This window comes from Gossypium hirsutum, chromosome A05 (genome assembly GCF_007990345.1).
Source record: "Gossypium hirsutum isolate 1008001.06 chromosome A05, Gossypium_hirsutum_v2.1, whole genome shotgun sequence".
NCBI classification, from domain to species: Eukaryota; Viridiplantae; Streptophyta; class Magnoliopsida; order Malvales; family Malvaceae; genus Gossypium; species Gossypium hirsutum.
Window position 1 is genome coordinate 8,689,376 of NC_053428.1, and position 26,404 is coordinate 8,715,779.

A 26,404-nucleotide genomic window follows, 5' to 3' on the forward strand; every position below is an offset into this window, starting at 1 on the left:
ATCTTGCTCAAATTGCGCCTTCGTATTCTCGGTTTCGGGAGTGGAGCTCTCCCCCTACTGCTCTTATGTCGCTTTTCAATGCCAATCAGGCGATTATGGCTACTGCAAAGATTGGATGTAAATCTATCGACTTGAGGCCAATTCATCCATCTCTGTTATGTCATTTTTCGTTTTGTAATCTTATTAATGAAATGTCTTTTTACTAAAAAAAAATTCAAAATTTTAACATCTACAATTTACTTTTTATTGTTAAAAAGAAGAAGAAGAAGAAAACGTGGTGAGACAGGGTTTAAAGTGATCTTCAATAATTCAGTGCAAAATATCTATATGCATTAAATTAAATACTGTCTCATTTAAAATAATAATGTTGTAAATGATTCCATCACACAGCACAAGAATTCAAGAAACAAACAGGGGGAAAGTAACAAATCCCAGTAAAGCATTCAAACAAAAAATAATTTTCATCTATAAAATTTCTCCATAATTAATTAAAAGATTATAAAGTCTTCAAATTGTTAATTTCTAAAAGAATGATGCATGCATATTACATCAATTAAGAAATTATGTTCCAAATTAAACTTTGATTGAGACGAGACTAAACAAAATTACAAAACATGATACATGCTACCTAGATGGATTCATATGAAGTTCAACATCTTTCTTTTTGTCTTCTATCTTTATTGATCACATAATTTATTAATATTTAAAATACAAAAAGAAAATTATTTACCAAATGTTTAAATTCCATAATTACTTTTTTTTTTGTTTTACATTGTAACGATTTAAATAAGTATTATTAGTAGAATTTTCATCCTTCGTACAAGCCTAAACATGTTTTGCTTTATTCATATTAATAGTGTCATAATAAATTATTGAACATATTGGGGTCTAAGTTGTTCAATTACACTACAACTATAGCTTGTTTCAAAGTCTTTAAATACCCCAGCTTCTAAAAACAAAGTGCTTTCATGTATCCATTGAACTAGAGTCTCTTTCTGCCCTTCACTCTCCTCCTCCTATTTTTCAACATATCTTCTTTGCCATTACAGTAGCCTTTGACTTTACCAGTACTCTCACTCTGTATAACTGTGGGAAACAATGCTTCCAAGCAGCTTGCTTTGTTCCATGCGTCCCAACTTCTCAAGGTAATTACTTATATATATTTTTTCTTTTTGGTATGGAAATTGAAAGGTGTACAAGAGTTACAAGGAACCAATAGTTTGCTGGGGTTTTGCTCCAAGGAATAAGCTCATTTTAAAGGATGAATATTGAGAAATGGGAATCCTTGATCCCAAAGTAAACTATATTTAAGAACTTTTTTATTTCTCTCTTTTGGGTTGTATATTTAACGACTTTAAGAAGATGGATAGATTGTTTAGATGACTAAACCAAATGCTACTAGACAAAGGGTCTGAGATAATAAGAGACGAAGAGCAGTCCCATTTCAAATCATGTTGTGTAGATTGAAAGTGAGAACTGATTTTGTTGTTGATCAGGTACCTTAGTCTAAATCAAACATGACTTTGATATGAAGCAAAGTTTGCAGACACATCAACAACTTCTCATCAACATAAGTTTTTGTCAATAACTTCAATTTCACTTGTCAACTGTTCCTTCCCCAAGCGTTTAGACCTTTTTTGCCTCCCTTTTTTTGTTTTTAAGCAATGAAACAGGGCTAATGTCTTGTAATGAAGGATTGGTGATTTGATTTTCGTGTCCACCCCGACTGTCCAAGACGTCACCATATAATAAATTCTATTTTGATACCAGCACTACAAAGAGAAAATTTACAACAACATTTTGTTATTTTCTTCCAACTTGGATGAATTTCTAGGTTGCAAGACGCCAAAACTCAATAAATTTTAGATTTCTTCTTCTTCATCTTTCTTTGGGGGACCTCTCCTTCAATTAATCATTTAATCTTCTATACACAAATAGGCCAAACATTGAAAAAAAAGAAACGAACATAATATACAAAACACGCACACACACTAATCACAAAAAATATCTACACCATACACGTGTCTCGAAGGGCATTTTGGTAAATACAAAACTAAGCCAATCGCATGTGTGAAGCTAGTGCACAGTGAAAAGCTTTAACAATGGCTTGAATGTTTTGTTGAGGTAGCAGGAAGAAGAAAGGGAACCGGGATAGCCTGGAAACTGAAGCCAAAGACCTTGACTTTTGGTACGCCGTTCCGTTTAACAAAGATCCGTTTCAGAATCAGTCGTCGTCAAGATTCTCTTTAAGATCTGATAATTCTCACCTTTCCAGGTCTGCCTCCTTTTTATAACATTAAAAGGAACTCCCTTTTCTTGGTATTTGATTTTTGCTATCTTCAGCTGATGTGGTGTTACGTTTTATCCTGCGCATCCTCATTTAATAAGAAAGTTTGCAACTTCGCTTGAAAAGACACCAAAGCTTTTCTCACTCACTGAGTTCGCTGTTCATCTCATTTTTGCTTGTTACAGAAACGGGGCAGCGGTCAAGGCGAAGAAGAAAGGAGACATGGCGACCAAAGTATCGAACTTTTCGGATCTGATACAACGTGTTGCAGCTTCTTGTTTATTGCACCCGCTCGCCGCCGGTAGGCAAGAATCCGGCGAAGCTGACGCCCTGACTGACGATGTTATTGAGGAGGACCCTGATGAAGAAGAATACTACGAGTATAACAATTCGAGTGAGGATGAAGAGAAAGTAAATGGGGTGAAGGGGGCGGAAAAGTCGAGGAGAATAGCGACAGTTTGGAACAATAACGGAGAGAAAACGAAGGAAATGGTGACGTTAATGGAGGAGGTTTTCGAGGCGGTGGCGGAAATGAAGAAGGCTTACGTAAGGCTACAAGAGGCGCATTGTCCGTGGGACCCGGAGAGGATGAGGGCGGCTGACGTTGCGGTGGTGGGTGAGCTGAGGAGGCTTGGGGTGTTGAGGGAAAGGTTTAGGAGAGGTACGCGCGCTGGTGGCGGTCGAGGGAAAGGACACGTGGCTATGCTGAAGGAAGTGGTGGCGCCATACGAGGCGGCGGTGGAGGACTTGAAGAGGGAAGTGAAGGTTAAGGAGGTGGAGATCGAGAACCTGAAAGAAAAGCTCAACACTGTCACTTGCCTTTCCAATGGCGGAAAGAAAGGACGGAGTCTTTCCAAGAGGAAAGTCAGCTGCAGTCAAGGTAATTCGCTATGAAATTACCTTTTTAGACTAATAATTAGATTGCCGTTTTTCCTTCTATATTTGTATCTCTATTGACGAAATTTAGGGTTATATTGGTAATTGTCGAAATTAGACAATATGCTAATAAAGTTGGAAATATTATAACCGGCCAATGGTATCATGCCACGTTGTCAGACAGTAATAATCAAACCAACTATTCCACTTTCATATTCAAATAACCTAGGAAGTAATTAGTTTTTCTGGCAAGTTATTATGGGAATTTTAAGGTTATCAATGATTTATCTCAGAAAAATTTGATTATGCTCGTGTGGTTTATAGCCGTAATTTAGTTTAGAAGATAAATATCTACCAATATCTTGAGTTTAAGCTTTTTGCTTGTTCCTGGTGGCAGTACTTGGAGCAGCGCCAGTACCAACACCGGAGCTGTTCGAGGCTACAATGTGTCAGGTGAAGGAAGCATCAAAGTCCTTCACATCTCTCCTCCTTTCCCTCATGCGCGAGGCTCGCTGGGATATAGCTGCCGCTGTCCGATCTATTGAAGCTGCAACAGCTGCTCCTGATACCACCGCTTATACCACCACGATAACTCCCTCTGTTATTGCAAATCACCATGCCAAGTACGCGCTCGAGTCGTATGTTTCACGCAAAATTTTTCAAGGATTCGACCACGAGACTTTCTACATGGATGGCAGCCTTTCTTCCTTACTTAATCCCGATCAGTACCATCGGGAGTGCTTCACTCAATACCGTGACATGAAAGCAATGGATCCGGTTGAACTTCTCGGAATCTTGCCTACCTGCAATTTTGGCAAGTTCTGCTCGAAGAAGTACCTTGCCATCGTTCATCCCAAGATGGAAGAATCCTTGTTCGGGGACTTGGAGCAGCGCAACCAAGTAATGGCCGGGATTCATCCAAGGAGTCAGTTTTATGGGGAGTTCTTGGGGCTGGCCAAGGCAATTTGGTTGCTTCATTTGCTTGCTTTCTCACTTGACCCTTCACCAAGCCAATTCGAAGCAAGTCGGGGAGCAGAGTTTCATCCACACTATATGGAAAGTGTCGGCAAGATTTCTGGTGGGCGAGTACCTACAGGTCAGATTGTTGGATTCCCAGTTAGCCCTGGGTTCAAGCTAGGAAATGGTTCTGTTGTGAAGGCTAGGGTTTACCTGGTGGCTAGGACTTAAAAGACTTGTTGTGTCTGCCTTAATAGGTTTTAGGATTTACAGTAGGGGAATCGGGTTTAGCTTGCTGTTGCTATTACCGGACATCACTCGGAGGAATTTCTGGGGATTGTTATTACACTGATCTGATGTTAGGATTATTTAGGTCCTTTTTTCAGCTGTATGTAACAAGAGTATTTGCTCTTTAAGAAATTGATTTAAACTCCACGGATCTTTGCCTTGGTTGTTAGGTTTGTTTTATTAAATCCTTGCCAGTCATGAAACCTGTATATCCAGAGGTAATAATATTTAAAACAGAATTTATTAAGAGTTTGTAGGAACGGAGTGGCAGGGTAAAATCTTATGTTCTTCAGCAAAGAATGTGTCTGCAACAGCATATATATATATGTGCAAATTCATGTTTAATGAATGTGTTCCAAAACTTACAGGATGAGATAGATTAAGCGTTGGTGTCATCGAATTTAAAGGTTTTTTCTTTGATCCTCAAGGAATGAAGTTCATAGTAATCTCTTGTTGATCTTCAGGTCAAACTGGAATAGTTGATCAAAGTGTGGCTGATATATGAGATATGATTAAAAGATTGAAAAGAAAAATCACTTGAAAAAGGGGAAATTACGATGAGATATGATGTAGCAAAAGTAAAGCCGAGGGAGGGTGTAGGGGATGTCGTGAAAAAGGAAGAATGCCATAAGCTAGCAGCCAAAGGGAAGCACAATGATTGGACAATCACGGCAAAGCATTGTTTCCACCTTCAACCAAGTTCCCTTACACTGACAAACAAGCCCACATCAACTTCTTGATAGACATGTCCACTATCGATTATCGGCTTGCAACCTAAACTTTTTTTTGGTGCGACTCATTTTGATAAAATCTACAAAATTCTTCTAACCCCTTCATCTACTCAGACAAATAGCTTAACTTTTAGGTAGTCTTAAAAACCTTTCCTACCAATGTTGGTACTATTGCATGATTCCAAATACAATGCGGAAAAAGATACTTGTCTATGTAGTGTTAATTTTTGCTGATTACAGTCTCTCCGTTTCAATTAGAATGTTATAGTTTATTTTTTTTAAATATTTTTTTCAATTTTTATCAATAATAAAATGTCAAGGTTAAAAAAAATATTCTATTACCGAAAATTAAAATACAAAAACTAAGGTTGTGTTTAATATACCATAGAAAATTTTTACTCCATATGACCACCAACCCTATTATCTGACGAAAGCCTCATCTCTTCCGAGAGTTCCCTTCATCCTTGAGGTTCTCAACACTTTTTCTTCTCTTTTAATTTGATTTTAAGTTTGATGTTTTAATATTATCAAATTCCCATTTCTTATATGCAGGGGTGAAGCAGAAAACTTTTTTAGGGGCTGAAATTAAATTATAATTTTTACGATAGTCAATATGTAATTTTATCATTTTAATAATCTATTATTTTACAATTTTTAAAAGGTTAAATCAATTTTTTATTATTTTTAAGAGGTTAAAGTATAATTTTACTTTTACTAATTTAAAATAAAAAAAAAATTAGAAAGGGTTGGGCACCTACTAGTCTCCCCTAACTACGCCCATGCTTATGTGATAATTTTTTTTTTTGTTGCACGAAGAAATACCACGAAATCTTACATATTGGAACTGCAAAAACTTAAAACGAAACTTCTGAGTTTAATGACGAAAGCATTGAAAATTGATGAAAAATAAATGATGGAATATTTTGAGGATGAGATGCAATTGATTAGGATGACATACTATCCTCCATGTCCACAACCAGAGTTGGTGATGAGCTTTACTTCTTACTCCGGTTCCATTTTTCTCACCATTATTCTTCAATTTAACAGTGTCGATGGCTACAAAATGTTAGCGGCATTATTTTTAGCAGCGTTTGTAAAAGCATCGCTATAGGCCTCAAAAAATACTGTTAAAAATCTATTTTACTGTAGTGATAGTGTTTGGTTCCCTGTTAGCATTCTCCCAAATACACTCTTCGTCAATGTTGGAAACATTCTAGAGGTTAAACAATTCTCTTAACTCATCTCTCTTGTTTTATACTACTATATATATATTATATATATATACAAGAATGAAGCCAAGGAACCAAGAATATTGTTAAGGGATTGATAATAAAAGCTAAGAAAGTTGGACATATTGTAGTAGCGAACTATATAATATCTATATATAATTATGATATAATATCACGAGTCTTATGCAACATATAATAAAACAAAAGCATATAGGAGGAAATAAATTATAGTTAATTTTTAATCAAGTTTAAATAAAAAATTTAATATTTATTTACAAATATTTATTTTTTTTTATTCAATGATACTTTATTGTGATGCATAAGAATTATTCATTCCCAGTGCATTAAATATCATCTTTATATATATGTTAGATTATTACTCAATTCAATTACTTTTTTTCAAATTTAAATCAACTTGATTTTTCTTATAATTTTAATTGCAAACTATCATCTGAAATTATTATATAAAAATTTTAATACTAAAAGAAGCATCAAAGTTTAAATAAGCTAAACTAGCAGGCTAACTAAGGAAGTTCTTTTGTTATTTGAATTGGTTCTAGTACAATCTTTGACAATGGAAATACATGTTATATATAATATTATATTAAATTAAAAATAATATGTAATATTTATAATATAGTATATGTTTTCAATTTACAAATATTATAATTGTGATGGTTGCTCTATATAGAAAATTATATCTTTTCTCACTATAGTTATACTATTTATCTATAGATGTATTTACTTTTATTATCGTATTTTTAGTTGGTTTCATGGAACCTCTGCTAAAACGCGCCGGTAATGATGACACCATCAGTATCAAGGTTGATGACGGTAGCGATACAGTCACTTTCATATTCGAGAGCCCAAGTGAGTTTTTTCCGTTTTCCTGGGGTATTTTGTTAGCTGAGTTGGGTTTTGGTTTTAGGGATTCTTTCCTGTACTTGAGATGATTGACAAGTTGTTTGTTTGCATGAAGATTATAAAATAGGCAGTGTTACTGCTAACTCTTCATCAAGATGAAGATTCTGCGTGTTTTTTTCCCAGTTAGAATGACATAAAAAAAGTTCAGTTTTCTTCAGTAAAAGATGTTTGCTAATTTTGTTGACAATATAAAGTTGAGCTGACATTTTGTGTGTTTCTTTTAAGCATGGGATAATGGATTAAAGCAGAAGATAAGATACCAGATTTTGAGATGAAACTAATGGATATTGATAGCGAGCACCTTGGATTCCCAGATGCAGAATTATCAAGCTATTGTTACGATTACTTCAGCCAAATTTGCAAGGATTTGTAAAGATCTTGCTAGCATCGGTGATACTGGTACTACTGAGATATATTATTTGCTTTATAAGATTTTATAGATAACATAATCTTTGGTCTTTATTTTCGTTCTTATGGTTGATCTTATTTACATGTACCTTCGCAAATCTTAACTCTATTTGGGTTAGTTGCAGTTGATATCCCTGTAACCAAAGAAGGTTTAAGGTTTAACCAAAGACGGTTCTCAGGCCAAACACCACTGTAGATAAAGTATGTCCTTTGTCCTGTATTGTTTGTACTTTTATTGAACATGGTTATTAATACTACGATACCCCCTGTTTCAATTATGTTGGTTGGACCCTAGTGAGCCTTGGGTGTCGATATTATATGCATTGGAATATCCTTTCGAGATTATACTCTCGTACTCACGTTTAGATATTTGATACGTGACACACAAATACTTCAATAAGCAATTGGTCTAGGTTCAAAAAGTCTTGTAAGGTGCATCATGTCTAGGGTTCAAACTCTGTAAAATCTCTCTTTGAATTTTACCGAAAAGGTGAATGATTGATATTGCGGTTTCTTTTTCTTTTTTTTTTTCCTTATAGACGCTTGCAGCAAGGAGCTACAATTATAGAGATGAACGACATTTGCATTGAGGTACATGAATTCATTTACAAAGGCTACTCCATTGTTTAATATGCTGACAATCAGCTAGACTTCAGAACTGCCTGTCGTGATCTCAGTACAAGATGGCTGAGATGGGTTAGGTCAGGTTTTACTTGGCACGCAAGATTGAAGGTGATATGAATGATGTGGCCACAAGTCTTAACTTGATATTGGCTTACTCTCTAGAGAATGTGTTTTGATTTATGTGGCCATTCATTTTCCCCTGAGATAAGATAAGATAAACTAGGTCGATGATAGGTGATAACATTTCTTTCATGTGATAGGATTGCAATTTCTTTATTATTTTTCTTCATTTCTTATATTATAAAGGCAACAGGATTCATGTACTGTTCTTTCCACACAAAATACAAAATGAATACATTGAATCATTGATAACATGTGATTTGAAGGAAATTTCACTTTTTATGCACTGGAAATCAATTGAGCTAATGAGATGAGGCAGCATTATAGGAACATTGTTGGATTCGACCGTGTTTGAACTTATAACCTAAAGACAATTCATTACATAAATAGCATAAAAATAATTAAACTTTGAAGACGCTGTGCCATATCATGTATAAATGGCTTTGACCTTTAATTTTCTCATGCCACTACAAAAGCACTTGATGAACCAGTGAAATGCCGAATTGATCCCATAAGCCCTTTTGAAGCACCGAAATGTCTTATTCTGTATACTCCCGGTGAGGAAGATGATGGGATTATCCATTCGATTGTTGCCTTACTCCGGGGGCTTAGCTTTGAAGGTCTTGACCATTTAAAGCGAAGGCAGAAATCATCGTCATCGTACATTGGAATCCATGTATCCTTCCCTTGGAGCATCTCAACAAGGGCGAAAGTACCTTCCGTCAAGAGATCATTCCGGGGGCAAGCTGACCAGAAAACAACGGTCACGGTGCTGCCTCTCTTGAACGTTGAGTTAGCTGGAACATCGGAGCTGACATCCCCGAAGTTTTTACCAGCAGGGGTTGAGTCCATTATAACTGGAGTGAGTAAGCTTATTTGCTTCTGTAGGAGATCTGGAGGCGGCATCCCGGCTTCAACAGGTTGACCTTTGATAAGAGCAGTTGCAAGCTTCTGGAATTCCTGAATGTAGGCACTGAGTGTGTGTGGACCATACAGTGTGGAGGCACCCTAAGAATTAAAATATCTTGTAAGAAAACTAGACAAAAAATAATAGGTTACAAGTTCCAAATAAAGGGACAAACACCACTCGAAACGTTTTCTTCGTGCACATGTGCGCGGATAGAGGTGTGCAAGTGTGATCAAATAGCCATAACAGAAAAAGTACAGGTGAATTTGATAGCAATTTACTAGCTGCACAAGCTACTGCACAATTAATATTATGTTTTACTATTTCTAATTTTTGAAGACTTACTAAGTGAAAAGTCTAAAGCTCTTCATTCAAGCAAGGAAATTGGAAAGTGGCCTATTATGATCAATCAGCACACTGAGAAAGGTAATTTATAGTCGAGTATAGTGCATCTGAGACTGACCTCGTATCTCTGCACTTGGTACTCTTCTAAAGTTGCAACATACTGTGAATATGTATTAGTCAAGCCAGCTATAACAACATGAGTGTTACTACCAAATTCCCCATTACCACTCCTTGTAAGCACTGTCTTCACAGCATTCCGGAGACGCCTCCCAGACATTGTTGTAAATTCTGATTGAAACAAGAAAAAAAATGGTAAGAATCAATCCAATTATTGCATTGAGTGAACAAAGAAATCTACTTCTAGAAGGTAAACCTTCACATTAAACAGAAGAAAAGAAACGAGAGAAGCTACTACCTCCTGGTACACTGAGAATGACAAACTGCCCTATCCGAAGGATCTGGATTGGAAGTACTGAAGGCTGCCAAGATAAAGAACAGGAAAATATTCCATCAGTCAACTTAGAGTAACAGAAAAGGAATCGTAACGATAGTTCTTTCTGAATATTAAGACCAATTAGGCATAACAGAAGACTACATGCCATCAAAGGAATCTATGGATTCAAATGATTGAAATACTTCATCAAGTATCTAAGTAAAACTCATGTAACGGAATGAGTTGGACTTTATGAAAACTCCACTGGACTAGTATGGCCCCTAAGATACCGTTGGAACTCACCGCCCAATCATATGGTTGCTTCATTTCACCAGTATCTAGCAAGATGGGCTTTGGATGCTGACAATCAACTTGTTTCTTATCGGGAGTTTTAAGTACGTCACGGACAAGCCTCCAAAAAGGGTTTCCCTGATATAAAATAGCGACAACATTAATCACAAAAAGCAGGCATTGATATGGTATATAAAATGTGCACACATAATGAGTGCAGAGTCTCAAATCACCTGGTCATCTCCTTGCTTAAAATCAAATGCTCCAGGTCCATCAGTTGTTCCTGCAGCAAACGCAAATCCCATTGCAGCGGGACAAGTTTTAACTACCTCAGAACCTCCTCCCACTTTAGTAAGTGTTACCTCAAGCTGGGAAAAGTCTATGTAAGTGTGACGATAATCAACCTCTCCTTTTAACTGTTCAGATGCTTTCTCAAACAAGTCCACGGCTTTTCTGAATTGCCTCTCTCCGATAATACGAGTACTTTCAAACTCATCAAGATAGCTGCCAAGTGAAGCGCACTTCACATTTTTAGTTTTCCTAGTCACTATATTTAGTACTTACGAAAGAAGTGCATAGCAGGGAGATGTATAGTACCCTGGTCCTCGGCCATAGCACAGCTCATTCTTTCCACCACAGGTACTATGATTGAAGTCACAAGGAAGACCGGTGTCGGTGCAAAATGCTCCGAGTACATTGGGACTAACATCACCACAATTTGTCTGGCAAAATGCAGATACAAATCTGGGCTTATCAGCCTGTCTAAGAGCACCTCTGACGCGTCTGGCAACACTCATAGTTTGTGTTGCTGGGCTACCAGGAGATGAGCGGAAGGATGCAGCAAGCTCCAGTAACTTATTGTCTGCATGTAAAAGATATTAGAAAGAAATATTGCATATAGACCCAGCACATCAAGGAGTTCGAGCTACTTATACTTAACATTAATGCCCAGGCATGAAATAGAAATCAGAAAACATACAATTATCATGGATGTTGGGGATGATATTAGAGACTCTTCGAGGTACTCCGTCAGAGCCCGATTCATTAGTATCTGAACTTCTGATGCCATTTTTCTCAAACCAGTCTTCCATAAATCTAGCTGCTGCACCTTTGTTATCCCCACTGATCAGTGAGTTTGTACGACTCATCGATGTTCCGTGAGTTGCGAACCAGTTGAAACTACCCACTGGACCCCACTGGTCGTCTACGAACTTTAAAAGGGTCATTTCTTTATCAACGTCATATTTATGTTTTCTCCGTTCGGATGCAGGGTTATTGAGATAGGCACTGGGACTTCGGTTTACACTAGCATCTAGTAGTTCTCCTGTTGAAAATCCAGAATCTTTGAGAACAAATAACAAGAATCAAGGAAGACTATCCCTTCATATTATTTCGGAAAACACCTAAAAATAAGGAAAGAATGTAGGAAGTCAATATTTCCAGTTCCTTTACCCTTGTTCACAAAAATAGATCCGGGTCGAAGATTTTCATGAGCTTGCATGATACTTTTCTCGATGCCATCTACCAGGGCATCAAATGACTGACGAACAAATCCTAAAGATGTCACAAGATACACTACATATTGGAGATAACCTCCTGGACCGGCATGGGTATGAATACCACTGATAGCAACATTCTGTTCAGTATATAACTCCCCATATCTGCACACATAAGAAGCAGTTTTATAAGGATAGACAAGTCAAAACACTGAAAAAAAAACTAGTCATATAACTAAAACTCATGTTGATACAGCAAAAGGAAAAATGGCGTACAAGAATACTAAATCTTAATTTCAATCAGTATAGACAAAATCAGCTTCTTTGATGCACAAATGGCTTGCTTCGAAGAGATAATCGCATAAACTTCAATCAGGATTTAGCCTTTATATGTCATAAACAAAACCAACATTTTCAAGCATAGCATTTAGTAATAATAATTAATTACCTTGCTTTCAATCTCTCAATCACTTTGATCGTCACTAATTGAGAAGCCATGCAAGCATCAAGGTTAACAAATACAACTCGTTTCCCCTGTGGCTCAGCCACAATGAATGAGCGAGCTCGCAGCCTGAAGTGAATCCCCGAGGCAATTTGTTCCGCATTAGCATATCCCATCATGTTAACGTCGGCTGCAGGACCAGTAATGTCATAGCTTCCAAGTCCGATCAAATAGTCGGATTTGGATACTACTGTTTTACTATATTGGAGCAAAAGCACCAGAGACATCCATAAGCAAATAGTTCTCGAAGTACTCCAAAAGTAACAGTCGATGGAAGCAAGTAACTCCATCATACACAGATAAGTACACCAAGCAGCACTTAGTTCATGCCCCTGGATCGAAGCATTCCTCATGGAGAAACAAGCATTAGTCCAAATTATAGATGGTAAAGGAATTCTTATATATTTAGCTTCAAAGAATCATTGTGAATTGCGTTTGCCTGAAATTAGAATAATCATAAGCATAAAACCTCATTAACCACACCGGAAACATGAGGAATGCTTAAATTATATACAAATAATTTGCAAGGCCCAAAAGACAGCTTAAGTCCACTATTATATAACCATAAAAAAAAATGGTAACAGTGAAAACTTGTTCATCACTACTTCAGCTAGCTTAAATACAATTACCCATTAAAACCTTCCATAAACCACATTATAACCACTTTCGAAGAACACCCATTAAAAGAATGGAACTGAATGACACTTTTTAGCAGAAGAATCAAGAAGTTCTAAATGATCAAATAATACATTACGCAGAATTTTAAAAAAAGAAAACAGAAAAAAACTATACCTATTTTTGTTGAGAGTAAAGATTGATCTCAGCTTAATACTCTGTATGTGTGTGAGAGAATGAGGGAGGCTAGGATTCTTAAAGAGAAACAGATTAAGGAAACTTAAACTAGTTGCTTTGAAAGGAAGACATTGATGATGCTTTCGTACCTCCACATGATGTCTGTGCTTCCAAGTATGAAATTGGTTTAAAATGTAAGAATTTATAACTTCTTTGTTTCATAATTTCTTTGATATTACAGCTTGGATTTCGGATTTTTTATATCCAAAACATCATGATTAGATTAATAAAGCTTAGACAACTGTTCGGCACACGCGAATACCAGAAGCATCACCCAACAAAATAGCAAACATGTCTGCTTGTAGACAGCCATATATGTTTATACTTTGATTTTGTGACTCAATTTTTATTATTTTCACTTTAATTATTCAAAAAATATATTTTTTAAATATTGTTTGTGGTTTAAAAAAATTAAAAATTGAAGTAAAAAAGTGGTATAAACTAAAAGAATATATAAAAATTATTAGATTGTACTTGTTTGTTAATTTTTTTATCGTGATATTAAAATTAATTAATTTAATCTCCTTCTAAATTTTTAAATTTTATTTTATATTTTCCAATTATCTTTTAACGAAATTAACTCAATAACTCATATTTGATAATTGCCTACAAAACTTAATTTTTTTTAATTATATAATCTTGAATTTAACATGCTAAGTTAAAAGCATTGGAAAATTTTTAATTAATTTCAGTATGATAATAACAAATCGACTGACACTAACTATTAAGGGATTTTTTTTAATAATTTATTTAATTAATTGCTATGGTTTGAAATTTAAAATTTCAATATTAAAAAAAATTAGAACTTTAGGCAATGAGGTAACAAGTGCAATTTGACAAATTTTTCAATGTATTTTACCATTTTTTCATTTTAATTGTCTTCTTTTATCCCAAACAATAATTTAAAAAAAAAAATTGGGTGACTTAAAAGTTGGGTAACAAAAATAAAATTGTAAATATAATGTGACATATATTGTTAATTGCGTTAAAAAATTTAATGCTTTGGTGACTAAAATAAAAACATTTTAAAAGTTCGGTCATGAAATTATAAGGATTTCAAGCATCTTAAAAATTGAGTGATTAGTTAAATATTTTACCCTAAAAATTATTACGACACTACTTTTAGAAAAAAGAAATGGTCTTAATTTATATGGAGCGATAATTAAAATTTTTGTCAAACGCTCATTTGATGCGAATTTAAAGATTGTTACTTCAGTCTCCTTCCTAATATTGTATACAATATATACTTTTTGGTTAAGATTTTTTTTTTTAAAAACAATCTTGAATGATAGATGAAAATGAAAATTTTGAAGTTTATTTACGTGAAAATTACTAACCTTTTAGGAAAGTTGTTTTGTTAAGGTATTTCTAATATGTTGTTGATTTAAATTTCTTTGCTGGAATTTAGGAGAAATGAATTCCTTAGCGTAAATGGAACCTTTGTATTCACGATGTAAGAATGAATGGCCGAGGCTGAGAGAGAAATGAGAAATCATGGGTTTTCTGCATAAAACAAACACTAACTAACAATGCAGAAGACGTTTATTCCAAGATAATTCCGTTTCAGACTTGAGACATTTAAAAAAAGAAAGCAATTGGAAAACGTTAATTTGGGAAATGAATTCAAATGTTCCCATTTCGGCTCACTCATTAACCTTGACTTTATGTGCGAACATACAACAACGAAGTTTCTTTTTGGATTTGAACATCATCTATTCTACTCTGTTCTAAACAACAGCTGTAATGCGCATAAAACGGGATGTCTGTCATTCTCCTCTCCCCCTTGTACAAATGCCACGATAGTATTTGTTCACTGAAATAGTCAACTAGGCCCGTTAGGCCTCAAGAAACCAACCATGCAAAGTGGGCTTTCATCCCTGCTCATAAATTTCCTGCTCCAAATTCCAAAATGATGGTCGCTAATTAATATACAATATTAATGAAATTATAATTCATCATGATTGCCAAGTAATAAAATTAACCTTTACATGGCTGGCGTCCAATCAACAATAGGTCTATACCTACAGGGTTCAATTGTATGACCACATTACTTTTTAACCAAAAATATCGATATGAGATGAATAAATGCATCGTACTAATTCATTTACAATGGTCGAACGTACCATGCTTCGGCCTTCAATTGAATTAATTATTTGAACCAAGGTTGGTAGATCTCAAATTGAAAATTAAATTTGTTATAAATGACAAAATGAAAAAGATGGTTGAGTTTTCACTTCATCGTAGGTTATCCATTCAAAAAGTGAGAGAATTATAAATTTAAAAAATTGACTTAAACAAAAATAATAATTTTTATCTTTTAGACAAGTTAAGTTTCAGATAGAATTTTTTTACTCAGGCCCAATCCAACTCAAATTAGTTGTTTTGCTCTATTTTGTTATTATTTTGCAATCATTTTGTTATTGTTTAACTGTTATTTCGTTATCATATTGTTACTATTTTATTTTTATTATTTGTATATTGTATACTTTTTTATTTTATTGTTAATTTTACTACTATTTTAAGTTATTTATTTGATAAGTTGTAACTAATTTAGTGTTATTTAAGTATAAATATTTTTTAAAAATATTTTTTTAATTTGTTGAGAAATATTTATTTTAATATTTTTAATAATTGGATGTATTAAACTTTTTAAATTTATATTTAATATAAACAATAATCTAAAACAATTAATATGAGTAATCTGGTCGAGCTTAGATTTAGCGCTTTTAATCTAAATAATGCTTTGACAGAATTTTAAATCTAATTGTTAGGTAAAGTCAAATCCTAACCTAAATTTTATATCGATCCAATTAATGGTCATATCTAGTTTTCACATAAAGGCTGGTAGCCTCTTGCATTGATTTCATGTTGAAATCTTTTGTAGTAATATAATCCACAGCAACATTAAACAATCTTGTCCACCTCCTTTTGCACTATATTTGTAATCATTTTTTGTTTATTAACTATAAAAAGTTCTATTTATTCTTTTTTGGTCACGGGTTAACTAATTGACAAAAAAATAATATAACATTATTTAAAATTAATATAATAGTAAAATTAACCCTTACCATTTATGCATTATGTTAATTTAGTCTTAACTCTAATAAATTGAAACTTTAATGTTTATATATTGTGTAATTTAATCTAATTTCTTTCATTATTTTTATTTTTATTTGTGACTTTTTTACCTAAAAGGCTGAAAAAAAACAAATCTATAAATTAAATTTCATAAAAGAACACATACGTAGAAACACTTTTCATTTACTAAAAGTCAACCTTTAATGTTACACATAAAAATAAAACTACAAAAAACTAAAGTACACAATCTATAAATATTGAAAGTTAATTTTTTGAAATAAAGACTAAAATAACATAATTTATAAATATTAAGGGTTAATTTTTAGAATTAGGATTAAATTCCTTAAGAATTAAACACACTAAAATTATATTTTCGACGGTAATTTAACGACACAAAAATGGAAAAGAAAAATTCGAATATATAGTTGGGTCACAAAAGAAATCGAATAACTGAATGACCTCACAATGAAACGACGCCGAATGTACAGTTCCACTACTTCTTACGGTGCAATCAGAACCATAAGAATCGTCCCGTCTGCAATCAGGCTTCGAGCTCACATAAGACGCGTCATGCCAGGCTGGACTTGTCCCAAGTTGGGCCCCACTCCTATTCGAATCAAACCCGAAACAAAACAAAAGGTCAAAAAACCCAAAAGCGCAACATTCTCCTTATCTCTCCACCGTCGTTCTCCCTAATTTTCCTCCACCGCTATGCATCCATCTAAACCACTCAATCTCTTTTTTATTTTAACGGTCATGATCCGTCTCTGCTTCGCCGATCTGCCTTCTTTTCGGGAGGCACCGGCATTTCGAAACGGCAGAGAATGTCCACAAACAACATGGTCCTCCCTCGACAAAGAGATCCACAATCCCTCCATTATCCATATCGCTATGACATTAGACACTGCTTACCTCCGGGGCTCCGTCGCTGGAGTCTTCTCCGTTCTCCACCACGCCACTTGTCCGGAAAACATCGTGTTCCATTTTGTCACCACGCACCGACACGGAGCTAAACTCACGCGCGCCATTACCTCCACTTTCCCTTACCTCAACTTCGATCTCTACTACTTCAACACTAACCTCGTCAAAGGAAAGATCTCGTCTTCCATCCGACGCGCCTTGGATCAACCATTGAATTACGCGCGTATGTACCTAGCTGATCTGTTGCCAGCTGGGGTCCGGCGTATAATCTACTTTGACTCTGATCTTATCGTCGTTGATGACGTCATCAATCTATGGAGCATCAACTTGAGAAGCCACGTGTTGGGCGCTCCCGAGTACTGTCATGCCAACTTCACCAACTACTTCACTTCTAAATTCTGGTCCAACCCGGCTTTTGCGGCGTCGTTTAAAGGAAGACCAAGGAATCCGTGCTATTTCAACACTGGCGTTATGGTAATCGATTTATGGAAATGGAGAGAAGGTAAATACACGGAGAAATTAGAAAACTGGATGAGGATTCAGAAAAGGTATCGTATCTACGAGCTTGGCTCTTTGCCTCCATTTTTGTTAGTCTTCGCCGGAGATGTGGAGGGGATGGAGCACCGGTGGAACCAACATGGGCTCGGTGGTGACAACTTGGAAGGCTTATGCAGGGCTCTGCACCCCGGTCCAGTTAGCTTGTTGCATTGGAGCGGTAAAGGAAAGCCATGGCTGAGAATCGACTCTAAGAGACCCTGTCCGTTGGATTCCTTGTGGGCTCCTTACGATCTGTTCCGCCATCCGTCTTTGTTCTCCAATAGCTAAAATACGGTGGAGGGAGTTCATCGGATTTCGTAGGAGAATAAGGACACGTGTAAAAAAAGGAAAACACCTTGCAACTTGCTTCGCCAGTGAAAATATGGAGTTACCGCGTGTATAAGTTGCCTGTTAACCGCGATGGTTTTCATGTTTTCATTCTGTTTTGTTTGTTCATAGGAAAGTGGGAAGTGGAAGTTTAAAGGTGTACTCCCTTTCTTTTTTTGACTATAATTTTTGGATTAATTAAAGTTGCGTAGATTAAGACAATATCTACATAAGTAGATGTGACCCCGTGAGGTTTGTCGGTTGTATTATTGTTTTCATTTTTGTGTTATTAAATTATTCCGATAATAGAAATTTTCCATCAGATGACCTTTTTTATCATTCATTGCACTCAGATCGAAATTAAATCTCATACCAGAAAACATACATGTGTTTCTAACGAGATCAATGATGAAATTGGTAAGGTTAGAACTCGATTAGTTAGTTTGATTTAATTAAATAATTTATTAGTTGTTTTTCATTTTATTTAATTAAATAAATAATTTTCTGCTAAATTATTTAGTTAGTTACTTATCAGCGGTTGACTTTACACGTATATTATGTTTACTTTTTTATTTTGATCATCTAATTTTTAACTCATTTTTATTTTGGTCACTAAAAAAATTATCTTTTTAAAGTAAAAAAATTATTTTTTAAATATTGATTGGAGTGAACATTAAGGATTAAAGTGATAAAATGGTAAAAACCAAAATAATGCATTAAAAAATTGTCAAATTGTACTTATTTATCACTTTGTCAAAAGTTTTAAATATCTTTTTTTTCAATATTAAAATTATAACTTTTAAAACATAAAAAACAATTAAATTATTTATTGAATTTTTTTATCTCTCTATAATGTCAATTGATTTATTGCTCTAAATTGAAATTAATTAAAATAATCTTTTAATTTTGGAAATTTTATTTTATGTTTCGAGATTATTATTAATGAAATCAACTTAAATAACTCATATTTAATAATTGATGTTAAGATAAAAATAAAGAAAAATGATTGCAATTAATTAAATTAATTACTTGTTCTTTGTTTGGATAAAGAAGTGATAAAAAATTAATTAAATTGATTAATTTCTTTTAGGTCAAAGCAAAAAAAAATGGCATGATGTGTAAGAGTCTCTTACCAAGTCCTGGCATACTGAGCAGTGGATACATCACGACAAGCCTAAAACAACACAAGAAAGAAAATTCAAGAAACTGCAGTCAAAGTTTTAAGAAGCTAATAAGAGCCCTCGAAACCACAACCACCAGGAATGATACCATCAACAAGAATAAAGTGTTCACAACAGTGATCTCAACGAAGAAGTCAAAACCCTACCTGCAAACGAAAGGGAAGGCCAAAGACATTGGCGGCGGCCAGCAAGCACACAACAGTTTGTTATTAGGTTCAAGAAAGCGTCAAAACGAGGATGGTGAGACAAGTGATTATATCCCCCAAAAGAGATTGCATAGCCAATGTCTATGAACCACTAAATTTATGCTCTTAAATTTAACGGGGTGGACTGGTGTTATGATACGATGACCTTGAAAGATGTAGCAATCCGGATTGCTAACATCCATACACCACTAAGGGTGGCTTTCCAAGTAAGTTCTCTATCCACATCTATTTTCGTAAGTTAAATATTTTTAAACAAGAGATGCTCTCATCAGATATATCATTAAAGAGATCCACCATACTTTATTTGACATGAATCATTTAAAGGCTCCACGAATTGGCAATGTATAATTAATTATTTTCAATGTTAATGGGATATTGTGGGAGAGTCTGCATGAAATATGGTTAGAGACATCTTCAAAGGGGACAACATTGAGGCCTCATTCAATAAAACTCTACTACTCCGGATTCTAAAGACAGGTAATCTAGAGAAATTTCTCATTTTCAACCCATATTTATGCTTGGTTCTTTTCAAGATCGTGACTATGACTGTGGTGAATTGCTTGAAGAGGATAATACCTAAACTTATCACCTCAAATCAAGTCAGTTTCATTGCAGAAGATCCCCAAGAGACAATATCTTAATAGCAGAGGAAGTTATCCACTCAATGAGAACTAAGAAGGGTGGAAAAAGTTGGATGTCGTTAAGGCTTATGATAGAGTTTGGTGAGATTTCTTGAAAGACTCACTTGAAGAAGCAAGCCTTCTGCTCAGCTGATTAAAGTCACCATGCACTGTATTTCAATGGCAGTCTAATTGTTGAGTTTAAATCTACTCATGGAATTAGGCAAGGTAATCCTTTAGGCCAGCACTAGTTAAGTGGCATAGCTGCTGCCAACTGAGTAACAATGGAAGACTAGTATTAGTTAATGGAGGGAGAAGAACAAATCATTTTTTATTAAGTTGGGTCTTCAGCTACTAACAAAGAAGGATGATTTTTGTGTACAAGTTTTGTGGACAAAATACAAACTAGGTGCCCAAAGAGTATCTCACGAAATAATTGCTCTTTTGTTTGGATGGAGTTTATCATAGCATCAGTTGGTAAGTTGGCAATGGCAAAAACGTAAAATTTTGGACAGACACTTGGATGTCATATCTGGGACATTTGTGGGAGAACCGTTTAAATCAAAATGGGATTGATATTGATTTGTGCGTGAAAAACATGGTGGATGAAGATGGAATGACATTGCTATGTGGTTAAGTCACCCAGTTCTACTACGTATTGCAAACCATACGACCTTCCACTGAACAAGTTGGGAAGATGCATGTCTTTATAAATGGTCAATTAGCGGTCTCTGAAGCTTACAGTTTCTTAACTAAGGGTTGATGAGTCTCAAAGAACATGATCTGGTCATTGATATACACGTGAAGCAATTTTTATGGCTCCTTGTAAAACTGAGGTTGTTGTTTAATTATGAGAGGTGGTAAAGGGATCTAACCATGGATGCTTCTTGCTAAATGTGTGGTGCGACACAAGATACCATATTGCATTTAGTCTGTGATTGCTCAGCAGTTGCTCATCTCTGGAAGCAAATTGTTCCGCACATGGAGCAGGTTCCATTCTTTTCCTTGTCTTTGCTTGATTGGCTTATGGAAAATCTACGGAATACAAAGGCAATGTTCACTGTTAATGCTCATTGGATCACTCTTTTTGGCATAACTTGCTGCAGACTCTTGAAACACGGAAATTATTTCATTTATCGAAACCATGATTGTTTCTCAGGAAAGGTGCTTAGGCAAAGTATTAACTTGGCTCGACATATTGAAAATTGCTACATTACTGACAGTTCAAACCAAGCAGAGCTCGTAAGCAAATTGGTTTGCCACCGACATGATGGGTAAAAGGTAAATACAGATGGAGTGGTCAAAGCTGATCCGATTCTATCGTTTGTAGGTTGGATCTTGAGGGATGATAATTGGAATCGGATTACAGTTTTTTGCCATAATGTTGGCTGGCGTATGCTCGATCACTCATGCGGAGCTATGGGTAAATTTTTATGGTCCTTCTATAGTTTACAATAAAGGCTACAAACAAGTTTTGTTCGAAAGTATGGTTTCATGTTCATGTTTAACGGTGATGGTGTTGCCTTATTTCTCCTCTTACCTTCCTTTTTCGCTTCAATAACTCTTGGGACGAATTCGAATAGTCAGCAATCAGGTTGGGTGAAGGAGCCTAGACAGACCTGAAACAAGGCTTAAATTGGTTTGAACGGGCTGGATCTGCAATTCGTTCTGGCCTATCTAGCCTACCAGCATCAAGTAAGATAGGCTGGCTTGATTGAACAGGCAACGTTAATTTCACCCATGATTGGCCAAATTCGACATGAAAGAGGGACATCAGGGCCAAGGGAGAGAGAAAAAAGGAATTTACTTAAAATTTTAATTATCAATACTCATGGTATTCACTGAATAGGTACCATATAATACGAGCAAGCTATGAGCTATATGATGTGAGCGGTCCCTTTCCATTACTCATGCTTACTCGTGTATCAGTATACCAGGTTATGCTACTTCATCCAAAAAGAGAATCAAAACCCATACTACATTTTGGTTAACATTTATATTTTGTCCGCATCCTAATTAAGTAGCAATGTTTGTCTTTATTCACTTCAAAATTTCAACTCTACTTTTTACTATAACTATTATGTATTAGGTTATTGTTTTTTTTTTTTACCATATTGTATGTAATTTTTTGAAAGTTGTGTTTTTAAGTCCAATGTCTTGTAATAACATTAACATGTTTGGTTGGGTGTATTGGCATAGCTATTTCACCCCTAATCGTGAGCCCCACTCAATACGTTGTTTGGTTGAGTGTATTGGCCTAATACGGTCTATTACATTACGGATGTAATCCCCAAAATCACCGATTTCTAATCCCTTCCTTGCGCTCAGATTAGATCCTGATTCAGTTTTGCTCCCTGTTTTACCCTCCGATTCACGCTTCTGTCTTACCCAAAATCCACTGTCTTCTGTTTCTTCCTTCTACCTTTCTTCTCCACTCTCCTCGACGTCTTCTCCTTCTCTTTTTACCTCTCTTTGGTGTCACAACTGGACTTCGAACACCGATCAGAAAGCATCCTCCATCTCACGTTTTTCGTTCCTCTCCATCGGTGAAATTGTGTTCTGTCCATTGGAACCAGTAAGGAATATACTAGAACAATTCCTTCTCTTTTTTTTGTGCCTTGCACCTGACAATACTGGGTTCCAGCACCCATGAGTGCACCTTTGCACTTTTGACAATACTGGAACAATTACGTTTTACGCTCTTTGTTGGTTACCTTATGTATTCTATGAACAATTATGGTCTAGATTTCTACCTTATTAATTACTATTTCCAATAGTAGGGCAAAGAAAGGGGGGAATGATGGGGTGTAGGGTTCTATGTTACTTGGACTGGACATAAGTGTTGGATACAGAAATGTGTGCAGCACAGCAATCTTTTTAAGCTTTCCTTGTATTTGAAGGATCATACCCCTATACCGATGTCTGATATGGATGTCGACATAGGTACTTTGAAAAAAATGAAGAGCCAGAGCAACACAATTAGAGTTTGGACAATATGCTCCTGTTGATTACTCTGGTTCAGGCTTTTACATCTAGTGGATTAGTTTTATAGCATCTTAGATTTGAATGTAATTTCCTTATGCCAAGGAGCTGTTGAAATTTAAAGTGAAGGAGGATCTGGTCTGTGAGAAATGATTAGATAGTAACCTTGCTCCCTGTCAAATGCCAACATTTCAGGATATGCTCATTTGATAAAGCATTGACACTTCAGCAGTATTTATTTCTTACAATTGTTTTGATTATTAAATATCGGTTCAATTTCTCTGTTTTGGTTAATCTAATTTAATTGAAATTTATCTGCATATGACTTGCTTGCAATTTTCCTGCTACAGCTACTTGCCATGTCATTAGTAGACATTGACATTTTGTTATCTAAAGTCTTTACCAATTTGGAAGATAACTGAGTTGCTGAATAAAGCGATGTGGATGTCTATTAAGGTCTTGTTGATTGTGATAAATGCTATGCGTGTTGCTTTTATATACAAAGCAGGTCTTTTAGTTTCATCTAAAAAGATGGCTCATAGTATTGTCAATTATAAACCAATTTTTTTCTGGTCCGATAAAGTCTACACCCAACAACATTTGCCATCATGTGTTAGAGATAGAGAGAAAGGAAAAAGGGAGGGGGCAGGCTTCATTAATTTATGAATCGAAAGGTATGCATGAGTTGGTCTATTCCTATATGCTGTCAACATACTGCACCTCCTCAATCTTGGTTCTGCATCTTCTTAGGCTCGTTATGGCCACCATAGGAATAGCCTACTACCCTGAACTTTTGCCATTTGGTAGGTTTTGGTGGATATGATGGTTGAGTTGGTTATATTCTTCAGCCAGTTGGGATAGGTTTCCTCAGTTACAAGCTTATCAATGGTTCTTGTGTTATCTGGAACTTGACTTGGTTATTGCCAATAGGTTTCTGGAATCTTGAAATCAGCTTCCTTTTCCGTGTTTGAATTAAGAGTGTATGTGTATTCACTGCATCCTAAATTGTTTTGCAGTTTGCATGCTATCACGGCATATTAGCATCATCTTCTGTAGGATACATGATAGACTGAACATTTTATTATAGTTTGTATACAAGTAGAATGCCAGTTGGTTCTTCTAAATCATAATCAGTTACTTTTCTTATTTTTGTATGTTCTCCTATAGTTCCCGGTGGGTCGTGTCCATCAACTGCTGAAAACAAGGGTTAGTGCAAACGGAAGGGTCGGAGCAACAGCTGCTGTATACACAGCTGCAATTCTCGAGTACTTGACTGCAGAAGTGCTAGAACTGGCAGGTAACGCGAGCAAGGATCTGAAGGTTAAGCGAATCACACCAAGACATTTGCAACTAGCTATCCGGGGTGATGAAGAACTTGACACCTTGATTAAAGGAACTATAGCAGGCGGCGGTGTTATCCCGCACATTCACAAATCACTTATCAACAAATCTTTGAAGGAGTAGTTCATGTAAGTTATCTGTCTGTTTTAATCTGTACCCATAAACGTCAGTAAAATGTTTCAAGTCCTTGCTTGTTTCAGTAGATAATCATGGAGATTCAGGATTTAAATTATAAAGATGGATTCAAACAGCTGATATTTTGAATTACAAACTGCTCCCTGATATGCTTTTTCTTCTAATACCCTGTGTTAATAATATATTTTAATATCTAATAGTAAGTTTTATTTGCATGAACTTAAATTATACTGTAATTTGCTTGTATATTTACAAATTAAATATCCAAGAGGTATACAAACTACATAAAAGTAATGTCCATCCTATTCCTTATTGTAACACCTATCAACAGTTTTTTTTATATATCAATGATGAATTTCCACTTTTGGTATATTTAAGATTTAATCTTTATACTTTAATTTTTATATAATTTGGTATTTCAACAGTGTTAGGTGTTCTTTTTCTCAACTTTTAGGTGTTAAAGGAATTTACTCTTCAAAAACAATTGATCGTGCAACTCATTTTTTGCATCACTATTCAAGCTACTTGGGTGCAAGGTATGAATTATAGGTCTGATTTTATTTAATTAATTAGTTTTTTAATATTGTAGAATGCAACTTGTAGAAAACTGTAAAACTTTTTCATTCTAATTGATGTTGTCTTTGACATGCATATTAGTTGGTCTAATCCTTCGAGGATGATAATATTCTATGCACTTCTTCCATGTCCTGCTTGTTGAATGCATTTGAAAGGGAGTGTTGTTGGAAGGTTGCAGGCTGAGCAACAAAAGCAAGTGCAGGATTTCCAGGTAACCAGATTTTGTTCTTGAATCTAATCCTTGATAAATTCATGATTATGTCATGGCCCTTTCTTTTTTTTTTTTTGGGGGGGGGAGGGGGGTGTTCACTTTTGCTGGGTTTATTTCATAGCTCTTGGAATAGCTTATTTGGTAATGCACAAACGCCACCAGTGGAGAGTTTTATGAATTTGAAATTTGGCTTTAATACACTTCTGTTCTGCTTGGCCATTACGTGTGTTTCTGAATCCTAATGTTATGGTGCCCAAAGTGATTGGTTCTATTGCTTACAAACCAAACCTTACAGGAAAAATAACAATAATTTGAAGGTATTTAAATGGGAGGAGCTAAAGGTTTTCTTTTCTTTTCTTGACATCTGTTCTTGGGAGCCTTACGAAATTGCAGTCATCATTTGTTTTAAATGCCTTCTTTTGATGCTGGTATTATTTTTGCTTCATTTACAATAGGAAGAGTTAATGTAAGAGACCCCTTTTCTTTCTTTTGAGGAAAATTATGGCGTTCAGGTTTTCAAATAAACTATATCAATGGCATTTCCAGTAACCAACCCTCTCCCTTAACCTCATCATGAACTGCATGGCCATAGTTTCACACCAACTTAAATTCTAGCAAGTTGTATTATCTGAATTCCACTTCTAGTTAGTTATTGGAGGCTCAAGCTAGAATTCAACTTTACTTCTACTACAGCATTTTTGAAACTGACCTGTGTCGGTTTACATAGGGATGTACCATTATTTTCTGAGTAAATGCAATAACAAATTGGCCATCAGGATCTTTTCTTCTTTTGTTGGAATTGAAATCGTTCATCTGCAAATTTGCTGCATTTTACTACTCCATTTTGATGATTTATTAAAATATGACATCCCCTTTAATTCATGCACACAGGAAAAGGTATTGGAAAGAGCAAAAAGAGCCAAAGAGCAAGCGGCACGCGAGGCATTGGAGGCACAAAGGCTGATTCCAAAGTCTACTTCCCTAAGTACATCTATGGGCACAAAGGCTGATACCAATTC

The 26,404-nt window shown here is 35.3% G+C and overlaps 4 protein-coding genes and 1 long non-coding RNA gene across 8 annotated transcripts; 4 read left to right on the forward strand and 1 right to left on the reverse strand.

Annotated features, from left to right (window-relative positions):
- Positions 1-904: 904 nt before the first annotated feature.
- Positions 905-4,555, forward strand: LOC107959165 (protein GRAVITROPIC IN THE LIGHT 1). 2 transcript variants are annotated; one of them, XM_016895155.2, is made up of 4 exons: positions 905-1,145; positions 2,132-2,275; positions 2,473-3,167; positions 3,561-4,555. In XM_016895155.2, exons 1-4 carry the CDS (start codon positions 1,099-1,101, stop codon positions 4,349-4,351), a joined length of 1,677 nt encoding a protein of 558 aa, XP_016750644.2. In that variant the 5' UTR covers positions 905-1,098; the 3' UTR covers positions 4,352-4,555. The 2 variants fall into 2 exon arrangements, with proteins under 2 accessions (XP_016750644.2, XP_016750643.2); XM_016895154.2 differs by having other exon boundaries at positions 964-1,145; positions 2,129-2,275.
- Positions 4,556-7,056: 2,501 nt separating this feature from the next.
- On the forward strand, positions 7,057-8,550 carry LOC107959164 (uncharacterized). Its single transcript, XR_001700773.2, has 4 exons — positions 7,057-7,238; positions 7,518-7,691; positions 7,820-7,901; positions 8,240-8,550. It is a non-coding gene; the product is annotated as an uncharacterized lncRNA (long non-coding RNA).
- A 153-nt stretch (positions 8,551-8,703) lies between these two features.
- Positions 8,704-13,548, reverse strand: LOC107959162 (neutral ceramidase 1). 3 transcript variants are annotated; one of them, XM_041113202.1, is made up of 10 exons: positions 13,211-13,548; positions 12,365-12,750; positions 11,873-12,081; positions 11,400-11,744; positions 11,018-11,282; positions 10,654-10,924; positions 10,433-10,558; positions 10,112-10,175; positions 9,815-9,984; positions 8,704-9,452 (listed from the first exon to the last, which is right to left on the reverse strand). In XM_041113202.1, the coding sequence occupies exons 2-10, from the start codon at positions 12,709-12,711 to the stop codon at positions 8,904-8,906; spliced, it is 2,346 nt and encodes a 781-aa protein (XP_040969136.1). In that variant the 5' UTR covers positions 12,712-12,750; positions 13,211-13,548; the 3' UTR covers positions 8,704-8,903. The 3 variants fall into 3 exon arrangements, with proteins under 3 accessions (XP_040969136.1, XP_040969135.1, XP_016750642.2); XM_041113201.1 differs by having other exon boundaries at positions 13,360-13,503; XM_016895153.2 differs by having other exon boundaries at positions 12,365-12,857; positions 13,211-13,484.
- A 2,968-nt stretch (positions 13,549-16,516) lies between these two features.
- Positions 16,517-18,472, forward strand: LOC121229299 (probable galacturonosyltransferase-like 3). The gene has a single exon (XM_041113203.1). It carries the CDS (start codon positions 17,060-17,062, stop codon positions 18,092-18,094), a length of 1,035 nt encoding a protein of 344 aa, XP_040969137.1. The 5' UTR covers positions 16,517-17,059; the 3' UTR covers positions 18,095-18,472.
- Positions 18,473-19,303: 831 nt separating this feature from the next.
- LOC121229300 (probable histone H2A variant 2) lies at positions 19,304-24,762 on the forward strand. The gene is made up of 2 exons (XM_041113204.1): positions 19,304-19,726; positions 24,290-24,762. The coding sequence occupies exons 1-2, from the start codon at positions 19,661-19,663 to the stop codon at positions 24,584-24,586; spliced, it is 363 nt and encodes a 120-aa protein (XP_040969138.1). The 5' UTR covers positions 19,304-19,660; the 3' UTR covers positions 24,587-24,762.
- The last annotated feature ends 1,642 nt before the right edge of the window (positions 24,763-26,404 follow it).

Bases quoted from the DNA above. Each gene is read 5' to 3' on its own strand.
- LOC121229299 (XM_041113203.1), top strand. From the start codon at position 17,060: ATGCATCCATCTAAACCACTCAATCTCTTTTTTATTTTAACGGTCATG.
- LOC107959162 (XM_016895153.2), bottom strand. From the start codon at position 12,771: ATGAGGAATGCTTCGATCCAGGGGCATGAACTAAGTGCTGCTTGGTGT. The intron at 12,082-12,364 runs GTAATTAATTAT...TTATGTGTGCAG, and splicing joins ATTGAGAGATTGAAAGCAAG to ATATGGGGAGTTATATACTG. The intron at 9,453-9,814 runs GTCAGTCTCAGA...TTTAATTCTTAG, and splicing joins ACCAAGTGCAGAGATACGAG to GGTGCCTCCACACTGTATGG.
- LOC121229300 (XM_041113204.1), top strand. From the start codon at position 19,661: ATGACCTTGAAAGATGTAGCAATCCGGATTGCTAACATCCATACACCA. The intron at 19,727-24,289 runs GTAAGTTCTCTA...GTTCTCCTATAG, and splicing joins CACTAAGGGTGGCTTTCCAA to TTCCCGGTGGGTCGTGTCCA.
- LOC107959165 (XM_016895154.2), top strand. From the start codon at position 1,099: ATGCTTCCAAGCAGCTTGCTTTGTTCCATGCGTCCCAACTTCTCAAG. The intron at 1,146-2,128 runs GTAATTACTTAT...TTGTTGAGGTAG, and splicing joins ATGCGTCCCAACTTCTCAAG to CAGGAAGAAGAAAGGGAACC. The intron at 3,168-3,560 runs GTAATTCGCTAT...TCCTGGTGGCAG, and splicing joins GAAAGTCAGCTGCAGTCAAG to TACTTGGAGCAGCGCCAGTA.